The following is a 15333-nucleotide window of genomic DNA, read 5'->3' as shown; positions in this document are numbered from 1 at the left end:
ATCCAAACTTTAATTCCCACTTTGCAAGGTCCTTGCAGCTGCCCAGGAACACTCCATGGTGCCATCTGGACAGTCGTTTCCTGATGGTTGCAGGAGTTAAATCCTCACTAACCCATGTAACGATAGCTGAAAGAGGAAGTTCCTCCCATTCTTTCAGGAAAAAAAAATGAAGAGCTACCTGCCCTCCAGCTGTGTGGTTTGGGAGAATTCATAGCTGTTTGTTCAGGTTTGCAGTTTGGTGAATGGCTGTGTGTGCTGGCCTGGGCAGCAGCTCTCTGTTGGCTGCCAGCCAGCCAAGCCAGCCCTCTCCTCAAAGGGGACAGGGCGTCCCTGTGCCTGTGCCTGCTGGTGGCTCAAGCCCTTTTTGGAGGAGAGGCAGAATTCTCAGTAAGTCACAGGATTCAGTGGCAGCTGTGATAAATTTATATCAAAAAAGAGTTTTGCCTTCAGACACTGTTCTTGAGCTTGAAAACTTTTAGGGGAAGTAGCGTAATTCTTGTGGGTAAACTGAAATGTCATAGCTAAAAAGCAGCAACAGGTTTGTCATCCTAAACTAGGTACACACAGTTTAAGTGTTCTGACCTTTCAAGAATGTGTTTGTTCAACTCCAGACATCATGTCTGTATTAGAAAATAGAAGGGTAATTAAGTGTTGATGTTCAAAAGCATACAGTGAGTTTTCCTGTAATATCACTGTTTCTTAGTAAAGGCCAAGTCTTCCAACCCACATTTCTCAGTTAAGGAGCCCTTACTCGGCTAAGGGCTATAACCCAGGATGTCAGCCTTGCTCTCTGGGTGGAGGGAAAGCCTCTGCACATTTGAAAATTTGTCCATTAAGAAGAGGCTCAGAAAAAAAAATCAAAGTACCTGCAGGGTTTTTTGGTTTTCTCCTTAACCTGGTGCTCATGTTACATAATATGAACACTTTGGACAAAAAAGCATGCTACTCCGAATTGAATTTGTGTTATGCTTAAAAGAAAAAAATAACTCTGACCAGAACAAAAAAAGAGCACATGTATATTGTAGACATGGTGTACTGCAGCCATAGTGCTTGGTACACGTTGCTGCCTGGCCACTGCCTCCTGTGCATTTCTGCGTGCTCTGGTGCTGCTGCAGAGCCAAGGGACACCCTCCTAGCCCTGGTGCTGTTTCTTCAGTTCTCACCTCCCAGACATACATCCACACCTGTGGTGGGGTAGAGGAAACAAATAAACACAGTTTGTTTGAAAGTCCATTACTGTTTAAAGAGTTCTAATTAGAGAATGTTTGATCACATGTAGTATTGGGAGAGAAGATAAGTGAAATGGGGAAATGAGGAGTCTGTTTGTAAAGCACTCAGAAGGTCTAGGGTTTTCTGAGAGTTTTCAGATTATCTTGTCCCCTTGAAATTAAATTGCAGCCAAGTGTCTAGGCTCATCTGCAAGGCTTAGCTAAGACACTTAATGAAAAAAATAGTTCCTTTAATAATTCCCTTCTTTTCACCAACAGGATATATGGAATTCCATCAGTACTTCCTCTGTAAATCAAGATATTGGAGGCTATTGTCTCCATGTGCAGCTCCAGCTCAGTGTGCAAAGCATTTCATATTCAAAGCTTCAAAGGTCAATCATCTGATTAATACTCCCATTCCCCTGATGAGTCTTTTCTCTCTTTGTGGTATCCCTGTAGTTTTGAAATGCCTTATGCAGATGACTCTGAAAGCATTTCCTATGCACTCAGAGTTGACCCAGCTGCTGCAGTTGCGTGTCGATGCTGCGCCCATTGCAGAAGTTCCTAAAGGGAATGAAGGAGGGAGCTCCAGCCATCCAGGGGGCTTCTGTGAGGTGGTCCCACTACAGCCAGCAGTGAGTTTCAAGCTCTTTCTCCCTGCTGCAGTTCATCTCCCAAGAGTTTTACAAAGAGACCAGGACCACATAAAGTATCCCCAAGTGGAGCAGCATGCTTCAGCCTGTGTATTCCAAACTACCTCCTCTGTTATGACAGATAACTGCAGTCTGGCTACAAAGTCTGTATCAGGGATTGGTAACCCTCCAGGATGGTACTTGGCACTCAAGAGCTAACACATGTTTTTGTTACATGAGCATGAGTCTAATAAAATGGCTCACTGGTTTAATATGCCCCTTTGTAAAAACAAGGCACAGTTGGATTTAGAAATTGTGATGATTTGGCAAGTTCAATTATTAACTTCTCTTGCAGGGTTAAGCTTTGACCAGAAATTTGCCATGAACCCATGGGCACATCCTGCTAGGAAACAGCATGCAGAAATCCTTTGCTGTCCTACTTGATTTATCTGCACAGTGCAAACTCGGAGTGTAGAGCTGTATTTTTCCCCTGAGGAAGTCACAGCAAGCTCCATCATCACTCCAGAGGAGAATATGCTGAGGTTTTATTGTTCTTGTGCTTGAAAATATTTTTGCTCTGTTCAAGACAATGCATCTTAGGAAACTGTAGCAGTCCTGAACTGGTCTGTTTTATACTCTGCTTTCACCATGTTTTGGGAGAAAACTTGGAATGTGGTGAAGAGCCTGAGCTATGTTAGCTATGCAGTGTCCTGTGGGATTGTTTGTGAACACAGCAGCTAAAGATAGGAGTGCACCACAGAGATGCTAAAAATACTGTCCAACTCTACGGTGGTTGTTTAGCATTTGGAGTGCTATAGTTGGCCTTACACAGACAAAGGGAAGATGCAGTTTTGCAATTTGAATATGCAAATACAGTCCTGATCTTGCAAATGTGCAATCATATGCTCAAATCTGAAAAGGCCACTTGTATTCCTGAAGTTAAGCACTGGCACGATTAAGAGTTTAATCAGTCAAATACAGTGTCATCAGAAGTTAGTGTGATTGCAGTGCAGAGACTTTGCTTCAAAAAACAGCCAAAAAAATCACATTATGTGATTGAGATCAGATCTTTACATTCCACATGTTGATACTTGGAATTGTGTTGTCGTACAAATCATCTCTTATTAACGCGGTAGGTTGCAAACAGTTTCTTCTTTGCATTTATATGCATGATTTAGTAAACAGTATTTTAATATCAGTAGGAACACATGCTATGCTTCATGGCTTTCAACCGTGTGACCTTTCAAGGCAGAACAAAAGCTTAGAAATTAGAGTTTACATAAAACTGAGAAGTGTAGAAAGCTTAAAAGGCTGTGTAATTCACTTCTGCAGCAAGAACACCATTTTCTCTAATATTGTTTGCATAAGTCAGCATTTATGTTGTCAGTTTGCAGTGATGAATATGTGATTAACATTGCTTCTAGGACAGAGGGGAACTGGTATCTCTAGCAAGTGGAGAGGTTCTCTGGTTAAAACCCAAGTAACTATGGCATTGCATATTCTGGCAGAGAGAAATTCTCCAATTCCTGTGTATTTTTAATTCACTCCTTTAGTTAGGAGGAAGGAGCAAAGAGTGAAATGTCATCCCTGATGAAGTCAGTGTCCCAAAATATTCATAGAATCATTTAGGTTGAGAAAGGCCTAAGATCATCAAGTCCAACCAATTTACTTAATTGAGGCCAAGATTTCAGCAGCTTTATACAGAACATGGGCTTCAGGACTGGCATCTGTGTTTGGTTTAGGGTTTATAGTACCACTGACATGCAGAATCCCTTTAAAGGTCCCTGGGTAAGTTCAAGAGCCATGTTCAAAGAGCAGGTACTACAGGAGCAAGAGCTGTATGCTGAGCTGGTCATCTCCCTGCTGCAGGAGGAAAGGTGTGTGCAAACAGCATTTTTCCAATGAATTGTTTTCATATTCCAGCTGGTGCACACTGAGAAGAGCAGAGGTGCTGGGTTGGTAAAGATGAAAGTGGTGGGATAACATGAAGTAGTCAGAAACAAATTAAATATTCATTCCTCATGCCTTACAAAAGATTTCTGCTTCTGGCCGTTATACAGACTTCCTTCTACACCCACTTTCTGTGGGACTAGATTGATTATCTTTTTTCTCTAAGTAAGGCTTTGTTTTTGGATCAATATTAATCAATATCCTGTTTATTGTTTCATTTTCATTCACAGAGAATATCAAAGGAGCAGGAGAGGAGCGGTTCAGAATGTTTCTTTCCTTGCCCACTTGTTCCATCCTTCTTAAGAGTTGTGCTTCAGTTTTTGGTACCACCTAGGAGAAACCTCAAACTGTTCTTTAAAATGTTTTGTCCTGCCCGAGCCCAGGGCAGAGCTCTAGATTCAGTGATAGATCATTTTGCAGTGCAGGCACTCAGCAGAAGGGCACTGGGCTGGCAGATGTAAGGGTGCTGGTCTCAGCATTCAGGGCAGCCACACACAGGAGGCTGGAGCTGTTATTCTTTGGAGGAGTAAGTGTCAGTACTTCAGCTGTTGGAATAAAAATGCCCTTTTTTCAGACTGAAATCCCATTGTTTCTTACAGTTCTGTGAATTTGAAAGCATTTTGTCCCTAGGTTTGACCTAATTGGAGGCTCTGCCTTCAGGCTACTAATTCCCCAACCATACCTTTTGACAGAATGGCACCTGTAGTTTGGTAAAACCACAGAACTAAGTCTTCTGAGATATTAAAAATATAATACAATATGTAGCAGAAAAGAAATGTCAGACTGGGTTTTATCTGCTTATCTAGTAAATGGAAAACCTACCTCATAATTTAGGAACACGTACATCCTGTTTCTTCTGCTTGTGGTCATTGCATAACTGTCCCAGTGTTAGGGGCTGAAAAAGAAAAGTATCTTACAAATCCTGGGAGACCCAAGTAGCAAAAACGTCACTTTTTGCTCAGTGGAGAGGATCTGCAGCTCTCCAGCCTAGACATTGCTGTGAGAAATTAATGTAGTCTACAAAATTACTGCAAAGTGTTGCATAGGACTTTGAAATTAATGGACTATAAAAAAGATATAAAACAATACTGCTGGTATTAAAACTGAGCTAAGATGAGGTAATACTGATGGAAAGGCATTGAGTCTAAGATTGATCTTGATTTACAGCCAGATATGAAAGAATTGCTCTTGTACTACAGCTTAAAACCAAGAGGCAAAGGACTTGTTCTGTCTTCAGATGTCTAGTTAATAGCACTTGTCATTAAATGGAACGTGGAAGTTACAGCCAAACAATATGCGTGACGTGATTGCTGTAAGTCTTCAGATGACTAATTACAAGGCATCTGCACAGAGATCTCCTGCTAGCAGCACAACACAGGAGCAGGCACTAGTCCTGTTCTTCCAGATCCATTTGTCAACAGCAATTTTCTGCTGGAAAAATTTCCATTTTAACAGTGACATTAATACCGAAAGCAGATGAATTGCTAAGGAAAGACAAGATGGGAAGGCTCTGAACATTTGTTTTGATAGGGCAGATCTCTGTTGGTGCCTACCAAATGAGTCTGGTGATTCTGTCTGACCTGAAAAGTATCAAAGCTGCTGGGTTTTTTTTTCTTTTTTTCATTTCTTTATAGTAAATGGTACTTGGCCTCTTGCATGCATGTTGCTTGTGTAGGATGGAAAATAGGTATATTCTTGGCTATGTCTTTTTTCTCCTTGGAACTCACCCTACATCGATACCTTTATTCAGACATTAGTGATGCTTCCTGTGATTTTGCACAGGAGTAATTAGAAAAATCTTGTTCACATACTTGCTGCTCTGTAGGCTGTAAGTTGTTCCCTTTGAAAGCAACACATAGATCACACATATTTCTATCCTTATAAGTGTAGTTGCATTCACACAAATCGATTAATGAGAAAATAATATTTGTAGAATCTTCTTCCCCTTAATTCTTTGTTAAAATCTAGAAAAAAAGAAAGCTAATACTTTAGGCTCATGGTAGTCCAGGTTGAATTTCCTGTTAGTTTCTGTGGCTTAAGCTTATTGTAAGATCACATTATTCTGGTTTTGTCTAGTCATGATGTTTGATATTTGGGATTTCTGTGCTTACCAGCTAAAGGGCACAGATCTGTGTTTTGTGGTCTCTGACAATTCATTCTCAGGGGGTGTGTGAACACAGCTCCTGGTTCCTGCAGCTTTGCACTCACAACAGGGTGTGAGATTTATTAAGGGAAAGCACACACCTTGTTCTTTTCTTTCTCTTTTAACACAGCATGAGGTCCTTGATTTACTGAGGGAATAACTGGGGAAGATCTCCATGAGTGGTGCAAGTAATGGGGCAAAGGATCAGTGCACACTCCTGTCAAGTCAACTGATGCTTGTGTACTGAGGGGACATCAAACTCCCCACATGCAGCAGCAGTGTTTAGGAGGGGATTTACATGTGCACACCTAAGTAGCAACTTCCAGTACCTGTTGTTACTATATTTGTTTTAAAGATGGGCATTGGGAGACTCCCATCTTTAAGCTGTAGTGTCAGGTAAAAACAATCTACATCATGCATACAAGGTGCCTAATAACCAATGTCCTTTCATGGTTAAAGTGAGTGCTTACATCCCCCATTCCTCTTCCTACATCCTCCCTTCCAGTTGCCTATTTCTATGAGCATGATGAATAGAAGTAAATCCACCCTGGAATTTTCCCTATTCATAATCTTTTCTCTACCACCACACCTCATAACAAACAGATCTGCCACCTTTACAGCCTATAAGTACCCAACAGACCAAAGTGGACTTTACTCTGGTACTCCTTACCTGAAAAATTGGGGCATTGCAGTTTTTAAGCACACTGGTGCATGCCTCTGGTAGCTTGGAACTGCATTGTGATACCTTACACTGTAAAATGACAACTTAATGTCCATTCATGCTCAAATTGCTTGAAATCAGAAGGGTCAAACAGCCCAATGTAGTAGAAGAATGTGATTTTAGCTGATTTTTAATCTCAGTCTAGAGAAAGTGAGTGGTAGTTTTAATTGCTTGAGCGTCCTTCAGTTCTCCTTGTAGCCTGAGATATGACTTTGATAAAATGCAGTTTATGTTCCTTGTAGTCAAGTACTGCTTTGGCTGCTCACTGGTCAGCAGGAGGCAATTTTTCTTGGATTCAGGTATATAATGTGAGTGTCTTTTACCAAACTGCAGCCAGCATGCACAAACAGAAACCTACAGATGTGCTAAATGCACTTAGTGCAGTGCCAGGTCCTGCTGTACTGGAGTGGGATTATTGCCCAGGAGCATTTGGGGTTTGCTGTTCATGTGCAAGCCAGCCTACTACTCAATACAGAGGGTCTGCAAGTAACTGCTACTATTTTAAAGGTAGTATTTTATATCAGATCCACTTTCCAGCCTTTAAACACACAGGCACATTCTCACTTCTTTTTCACCAACTGTCCCTAAATATTAGCAGGACAGTAAAATCTGTCTAGAGTGTGGATAAATGAGCAATAGAGAGCACAAAACTTTCCAAACTGTGAATTTAAGCCACAGGAGGGGAAAAAAAAAGTGAAGTTTTCTTGCTTTATATGGAAAATTGCCAGTTCCATTTTCTCATTGCATGACTGTTTTTGTCAGAACAGATAGAAACATTTTGGGCTGATGGGCAGATAGGTCTCGCTGAAGCTTGTTGAAGCCACAGAGGCTGAAGTCTTGATCGCTGAATGCTGCAAACAGTTTGCCTCTGGCAAATACATACTTCCAGTTTTGGCAGTGTCTAGTGTTTGAAAGAGACAGAGACTGATAGATTCTCTGGTCAGTTCAGTTAAGCAAACCTTAGACTCAGGTTTTATACTTTGCAGAGGGAACAGTTTGCAATATGCCTTGAGAAAACACTGGGGGGAAAAAATGCTTCTGTTTATCTCAGGCTTCTGCCTTGCTCAGTCCTTCCACCAAAAATCAAATGTGCTCTATCTGTCAAAATAATTCACATATGCCAGATCTTAGCAGCCTGTCAGTGACCTGGATTCCCGAGGTGTTTTGCTCTGAAAGGCTTTGTGCGAAGCTGCCACCACATTAGCAAATCTCAGGATCTGTGGTGAGACTGATGTCTTCCCCACCTGCCCCATCTCCTTTTACAATAATTTATTTTCCTCAATGAAACAAATAGAAAAACCAACACATGGACTTTCCCAAGTTTACAAGGGTCTTGAGACTCTTAGTGAAAGAAAGTTATCTGAGTCCCATTCTGGATATCCCAGTCATGGATCCATGAACATCAGTTTATTAAATCAGGAGAGTCTCTGGCCATGCTGCTGGGCACAGGGCAGCTGCCGAGGGAGAGTGTGGATGGCAGCAGCCCACTGCTCTCAGTGCTCACTCAAAGAGGCTGTGTAGGTGTGGGAATCATTGCTGTAGGTTGGATCTGTCCGTGGCAGGGCGTGGGGTGGGATGGTGCAGATCAATAATCAGCATCCTGCGGTTGTTGTAAATCAAGGCTTGACTCTGACAGTCTGCAGGCACAGGAAGAGGCACTGAAATACCTTGCCTAATGTTTTTTCTCTCTCATTTCTGCAGTATGTTGGCCTAAATAGGAATCTCTGGTTAGAGGTGGCTTGTTTCTGGTGGAGGGGTCAATTGTGAGGCTGGAGAAACAAGGCTCTCCAGTACAGGATGCAGGTGCTCCTTCCCAGGCTCCCACCTGCCAGTGAAGGAAGGCATGAGTTCCAGGAGGAGAATTAACAGGGTCTGTCAGGAGGACCATGGGGCAGCCTGGCTCACGGGGAGAACTGGAGCAGCAGCTGAGGACAGCTGGCATGTTACAAGAGAAGAAAGGCTGTTAGTGCCGGCAAAGCAGGGAGCCAGTCCAGAGATGCCCATGTGTGATTGGTTACTGAAATCCAATGGAACCATCACAGTATGTATTTATTAACAATTTGATCACTCTTCTTCAGTTTTTGCCACTTCCTGTCTTCCTTTGTCCCTTCATTGAGTGACAAGGCCAGCACCACCTCCAAAGTTTGGTGCCTGATGCCCAAGGTCACCTTCACAGCAAGGCCAGTGAGCCCAGCTCAAGGAGGGCACAGCCAAGGACTGGCTTCTGCTGAGGCTGCCTTTCCCTCCTTGGACAAGAGAAGCCTGTGGAGTGCTCTGCCCACATGGAGGGAATCAGTTTGGTGCTGGGAGGGAGCGTGTGACAAATTAGCTGTTTGTAACCACAGCTGTGCAGCTTCTGTGGACGCAGCAGCATAAACAGTTATTATTTATTCTGGTTGTGCTGCCATGTCGAGCCAGCAGCGTTGCTCCTGCGTGACTTGGTCCTTCCCAGAAAGACAGCCTGCTGGTTTGGAGAGGACAGTAGTGCTGGGATCACTGCTAAAAGCAAACCTGAGATAATGGAGAACTCACAATCGGATATGCCCTGAATAGGAGAGCTGCCTTTGTTTCCCAGGTATTCCCAAACAGAAGTTAGCCTGTGCATGCCAGCGCATTTTAATGCATTTTGACAATGTCACAAGAGCCCCTTTGTTGCTTGTCTGCTTCGTCCTTGCTTGCACATCTGAATGAAGCTTTCCCATACTGGGCCATAGGCAGCCTCCAGCCAGCTTAGGGGGTGTGTGTGTGTGTGTGTGTGATGTATTTCTAAAATACTCCCATTCACTTCTCAGGTATTTAATTTGAAACAGAGCTGCCCAATATACTAACAAGCAGAGAAAGGGGAAGAACATGCTTTGGTGTTCTTCTCTTTTCTGTTGATTTTGTCAAATTGTGTAAAAAAAAAAGGAAGAGGAGAAAGAGTTGGAATAAACCGGGTCCTTCCTGATGAAGGAATGTTCTGCAACAAACAGCTTCTTGAATTAGTGAGGTCAGGACCTCCTGATCCTAAAAGTTGTAGTGCCTTTTTGATTCTCTCCTGCCACCACTGTGGTTGGCGTGTCTGAGCCAGGCAGGGTCCCAGTAACATGGAATTGTGTTCCTGTCCCCTGCACTGATCAGGGCTGCCACAGTAGCATATGCATGGAGAGCAGCCACTGGGAGCTGGGGCTCCTCACAGCCAGCACCAGCCCAGAGCATGCTGTGTGGGAGAAACAACCACTGAGGTGTCAGTGGGGAACACTGAAAACAACCTCTCAGCCAGAGCAAGGAGTGATTTCTGTTTATAATGGAAACTTCATACTAAAGTGCCTGGTGACTATCGTCTATTTTTTACATTGGTGATGTGCTTGAAGCAGAAGGATGATGGCACCCAAGTGCCCCTTTTAACCAAAATTATTCTGTGATTTGTTTAGTTGCTTTAAGGAGCGTATCTTTCTCAAGTTTGGGGCTACAGTCAAATCTATCTTAAGCAAAAGCAATGTTACTAAATTCTGTGGAGTTATACCTGCCTGCACTGGGAGAAATTGGTCTTCTGTATTTTATGGTACTTGTGCAATACTCACCTGGGAAACAGGAATCTTGCTTTTCAAGAGACCATGACACCCAGCTAATTTCACTGCCTCTTTTACAGCAAATCTTCTCGGGAGGGCTAAGCAACAGCATCCTATTTAAAAGTCCTGTCCCAGTTTTGGAATACCTGTGCCATCAGAAAGCTATGGCCTTATTTTATCTGTTTATATCTAGTAACAGTCATGGGGAAATGAAGTTTTGTTTCCCCATCACACTTACTCCCCAGTGCAACAGTTAAAGAACTGTTTTTCAGAGTGTTTAGAAAGCCCACATTTTTCCCCGGTAACTCAGAGCATAGGAATGTCCTATGGCAAAGGAAGAGCTGGCAAGGACATGCATGCCAGCATGTCAGCTGGCCAAGGGTGGGAGATCCCCCACCACTTCCTGCCTGAAGGTTCCCAGGGTGCAACTTGGGAGCACACTCTGTTTGTTTTGGATGTGTGAAGCCCCTGTAAATACTCTCTGTACATGTCTGAGTTTTAAATACATGTAGTTAGTCTCTACCAACATGTTTCAGCCTACACAGGGTAACATCTGTTGAAACATGCAGCTCTGGCTTAATTTTAGCTGAGAAAATGAAGGAAAACTATTTCATCCATCATTAGACTAACACTTGGGAGAAAATTTAGGCCTGGTTCCATTTCCTAAAGCTAAGCAAATTTTGGCCTCATCAGCAAATGTCTGATGGTGCAGCAGTGTCTGGCTGTGACACTGGGACTGTCTCTCACAGGGCAGCAGTCCTGGCCCAGCACAGACACTGCTGCCCGAAGAGGCTCTCAGGTAACCAGACAACAATGTGTGCTGGAAGCAGCTCTCCTCAGTTCTCCCACCTGTGGTTTTTGAGCACAGCCCGTGTTAAAGCAATGTGCCTGGAGAGCACCAGAGACGAGCACTAATAACTCTGTAAGGGACAACTCTTGGGGGGTAAAGGGAAAATACCCAAAGGTCTGCTACTGTGCTAATGCTGCTGTGTCTGGTGATGGAGGGTAGATGAACACCTCCTAAAAGCTGGTCAGCAGCTCATTGTAGTCTGCAGACCTGCCATGATGATCATGGACAACCAGCTGGTATCCTCTCACTCTCTTCCAAATGTCTCTGTAAACTGGATACCAACATGGCAATGTCTGATACTAATCCCAAACTGCACCTACCCCCTCAGCAACTGTGGGTACAAATCTGATATTGTCCCTCTGCCCACCAAGTTAGAAATAAGCGATGAGAGGTGAGAGACCAGCAGAGTGAGCCACCAGGCAGCCCTGCCATGTTTGCAGGTCAGAGCCATACATGTTTCTGGGCTTGCCTGCAGATAGGCTGAAGGTAGGGGTGGATATCAGCTGTCTGCACAGTGCAGAGGAGCTGCACGTGGTGTGCCCCCTCTGTGCCCTGCAGCCTTCACACACCCTGTGGTGACAGTGCTGTGACTGACTGTTGTCTGAGAGCACCAAAGTGCTGCAGTTGTGCCTCAGTTGCGACTGAGGCATAACTGCAATGTGTTTAAAAATTAGTGTAAAATTTAGAAGTTGGCCTTATGCATAGAGTGGATAGCCCTAGAGTGGATCTGGTTATGCTGGGGTTGGCAGAGGGATTTTCTGTTGATATGAGCTTTTATTAGGTGGGTTTTTTTATAGCACTACATGATGGGAAGCACTTGGACTTGTAGCCCAGAGCTGGGAGATGCTTTACTGGGAGCTGGCTTAGAGGAACCAGTGTTTTTTCACTTTCCATTGCTGATCAGATACTCTTCTATATACTGCTTCCCTCTATTGATAAACAAGGTCATAATGTTTATTTCCCTTAACTTGAAGCAGCAATGTTAAGGTCTGATTAATCCTGTGACATACAGGTCATGCTTGTTAAAATTGAAAGCCATAGATGATTTTATGTGGAAGAGATTGCCATATGCTAAAATAGTACGAGAAGCATTGTTTCTAGTTTCACTTTCTTTATATGTAGAAGGCAGGTTTCTTTTCCCTAAGATTTGTGAATTTACAGCTCCATCATTTCTTGTAGGTCAAGATATTTATATAATTGTATTTTGAAAACATGTCCATTTTTATGAATGAGTGGCAATCCTTCAAAAGAATGAAGCTGACAATGCCTTAGACATAGAAGAATAAACAAAAATTAAGAAGTTTAGCTGTTACTTACTCTTTCTGGAATTTAAAACATCTGTGATAGGAAGTTTGAAAGTCTGTTTAGATAGATAGCTGAGAATTTGGTTTGTTTTGGTTTGTTTAGAAAGTATGCTAGTTATTTCAGATGTTTGGCCTATAAAGAATGTAAAACAATTTAATTGTCTCAGGTCTGAATTTAATTCGAGTCACTGGCAGAAGGTCACTAAATTCAGTCCAGGGTTTCATTCAGATTTGCCATTTAGACCTAAAAAATGTTACCATAAAAATGTTGGCATGTTTGTTATGCAGGGAGTATAATGTCTTAATTGAAATGCAACCAGAAACTATTTTAAAAACTTCTATTACAGTTCACATGACAGACAGTATTTCGTAGCTTTAACATCTGTTTTAAAGCCAACTCATGAGATTTAGCCTTTGTCTGACTATAACTCCTTTGATTTCGGTGAAGTTGCACACATTTAAATCCTGATTGAATTTGTCTCACATGATTGGCTTTTTAATTGTATTATTTAATTTTCTTTATCTCCAACTCAGTGTTTTAGTGTGGAGCTTCAGCACATGTCAGAATATGGTCAATAATGGATCCTTTCTTCTTCCTTTTATATTTTCACAGTTACAGGGATCCATTAAAAGAAAACTGGAAGATGATAGCTCTCCTGCCTCCAGTGGCGTGCCTGATGTCACTTTCCCAAATGACAGTAAAAGACTTTGTCTTGACGATGTAAACCTTGCCATGGGCCAAGGTGCCAATCCCAGCATGGCGTGTCCAGAAATGCAAAGTTCTCCATTCCCCACCAGTCACAGCACTTCTTCCCTGGGAGTCACAGGGCACCCAGTTCTCCTGGAAAACAATCACATGAATGGTGGTGGCATTGGCTCCCCGTTCTCAGTGCCAGCCAACACAGAAATAAATCAGAAGGGGTCAATAGGAGGGCAAACCAACAACATTGTCCATTACGATGAGAAAGGAAACAGCTTACAGTCTGTGGACCAGGAGCTGCAAGATCTATTGGAAGAGCTGACCAAAATGCCTGATCCTTCTCCCAATGACCTGGATCTGGAGAAGATTTTGTGCAGCAAGGCTGAAGATCCACTTGGTCTGAGTCATTCCCAACCAAACATAAGTACCACTCCAAAGTCCTCCCCGCAGACTTCCCACTTGGAGAACCACGTTGCTAACAAGGATTTTTCTCCAGGCTGCAATCCAACCAGTGGAGGATCCCCTCAGATGAGACCATCATCTGCTGGAGCTAACTTCCAAGTTCCTTCCAAACCTGCTGCATCACCCATCTCTACAGCAGCTCAGAACAAAAACCAGCCACCACCAATGCTCCCAGTACCCTTGCCCAACATGCCTGGCTCCAACTGGCACGCTCAGCAGCTAAAGCAGCTGGCAGCCAGCAAGCAGGTGTCCGGTACCAAGCAACAAGTACAGGCTCCCAGCTGGCCAACTATGTCTCCTCCTGGTCTCTCTCCACCTTACAGGGCAGGATCATCCCCACACCATCAACCTTTTAGTCCTCAAAACGTTATGGTGTCTGGCATGCCTGCTAATAATTTACCAGGAAACAACATTCAGAGTCCTCAAAACACTCTGCTTTCAAGCATGACTTCCAGCAGCACCCCATCCAATGGCCCCTCTCCCCCCTATGGCTCTGAGAAGCTCTCCAGTCCAGCTCTGAGCCAGCAGCCCTTCAGCCCTCAGAGCTCCATGCTGCCTGCTCTGACAGCAGCCAGCTTGCCAGCCAGCAGCATTAAAAGCCCACCGAACAACTTGGTTGCCAGCATGGCCTCCACAAATACTGGACCTTCTCCACCGTACAGGCCAGAAAAGCTGTCAAGCCCTGCTCTGCATCAGCAGCCCTTCAGTCCTCAAGGTACATTAATCTCTAACATCACTCCCACCAGCAATCCCACAAATATGCAGAACTCGCTTTTTAAATCAATGACTACAAACCAGACCAAAAATATGAACATAATTATGCAACAGCCATCCAGTAGCTTACAGCCAGGTCTGGTGAATGAGAGCCCTGTTAGCCAAGACCAGTTTTCTTTCAACAACACCAAACCACTGTCTCACTTTGCCTCAGAGTCAGCTACTCAAAAAATGTCCCCTCTGACAGCAGGACAAGGACAGCAGTCCCTCATTCACTATCTCCAGCAGCAGCAGCAGCAGCAGCAGCAGCAGCAGCAGCAGCAGCAGCAGCAGCAGTCTCCAGCCACGCAGCAGTCCCAGCAGACCAACAACAGCCAGTTCCTCCAGCAGCAGTTCCGACAGCTGATGCAGCCACATCGGATGCAGAGACAGATGCAAGCTGCCACACTGCCATCTCAAAGCAGACAGGTGAGAACCTCCCTTCTGTCTTACATGGCTTATGTGAAAATACCAAGTCATTTACTTTCTTATCTTTGCTTTTCCATTTGTGTTTCAAATGCAACGTCACTAAATTTCTGAGGTGTGCACAGTGCATACATGGACAAGACAATAACAACCTCTGGTGTTATCATAGTAAATTTATTTATTTCTTCAACTAAAAATGTACCGTAATTCCACCATGCATTGCCTGTTTTAGCCTGGTGGAGAACTTCGTGCTATTTTAAAGTAATTTTTTACTTGTATAGGTGATAGTCTCTTTTAGCTTATGTTATAATCTCCAGAGATATTCTCATTGCATGTTTCATGTTATCCTTTCAGAGGGAATATCTTCTTTTTATCTTAGTGCCCTTCAACAAGTTCATCTCTGTGTTATGCTTCTGAGGCTAGAAAAGATCAGGTGGGGTGAGAAGTGAAGTTAAAATGTGTCCTTCATGGACAGCAGGTCAAACAGTACAGCTCCTGAATAGCAAAGAGGCAGACTTGAAATACCTGTTACTAGCATTTGCCAGAAGCCATTCCCTGCTTTGGATGAGGGCCATTCCCCACCCATGGTGATCTGTGATACCAATCGAGCTGGTGAATGCAAAAATGCAGCTG

The 15333-nt window shown here is 43.5% G+C and overlaps 1 protein-coding gene across 1 annotated transcript in view; it reads left to right on the top strand.

The window, feature by feature from the left end:
• The window catches only part of MAMLD1 (mastermind like domain containing 1), an 83613-nt gene that overhangs the window by 36340 nt on the left and 31940 nt on the right, over positions 1-15333 (top strand). The window contains exon 2 of the mRNA XM_038122840.1: positions 12973-14703. Within this exon, the coding sequence (XP_037978768.1) occupies positions 12973-14703 (1731 nt within the window). The remainder of the gene's footprint in view (positions 1-12972; positions 14704-15333) is intronic.

This window comes from Motacilla alba, chromosome 4A, assembly GCF_015832195.1.
Source record: "Motacilla alba alba isolate MOTALB_02 chromosome 4A, Motacilla_alba_V1.0_pri, whole genome shotgun sequence".
NCBI lineage: Eukaryota > Metazoa > Chordata > Aves > Passeriformes > Motacillidae > Motacilla > Motacilla alba.
The sequence above is the reverse complement of the archived record's forward strand: the minus strand, read 5'-3'. Positions and strand labels throughout refer to the sequence as shown.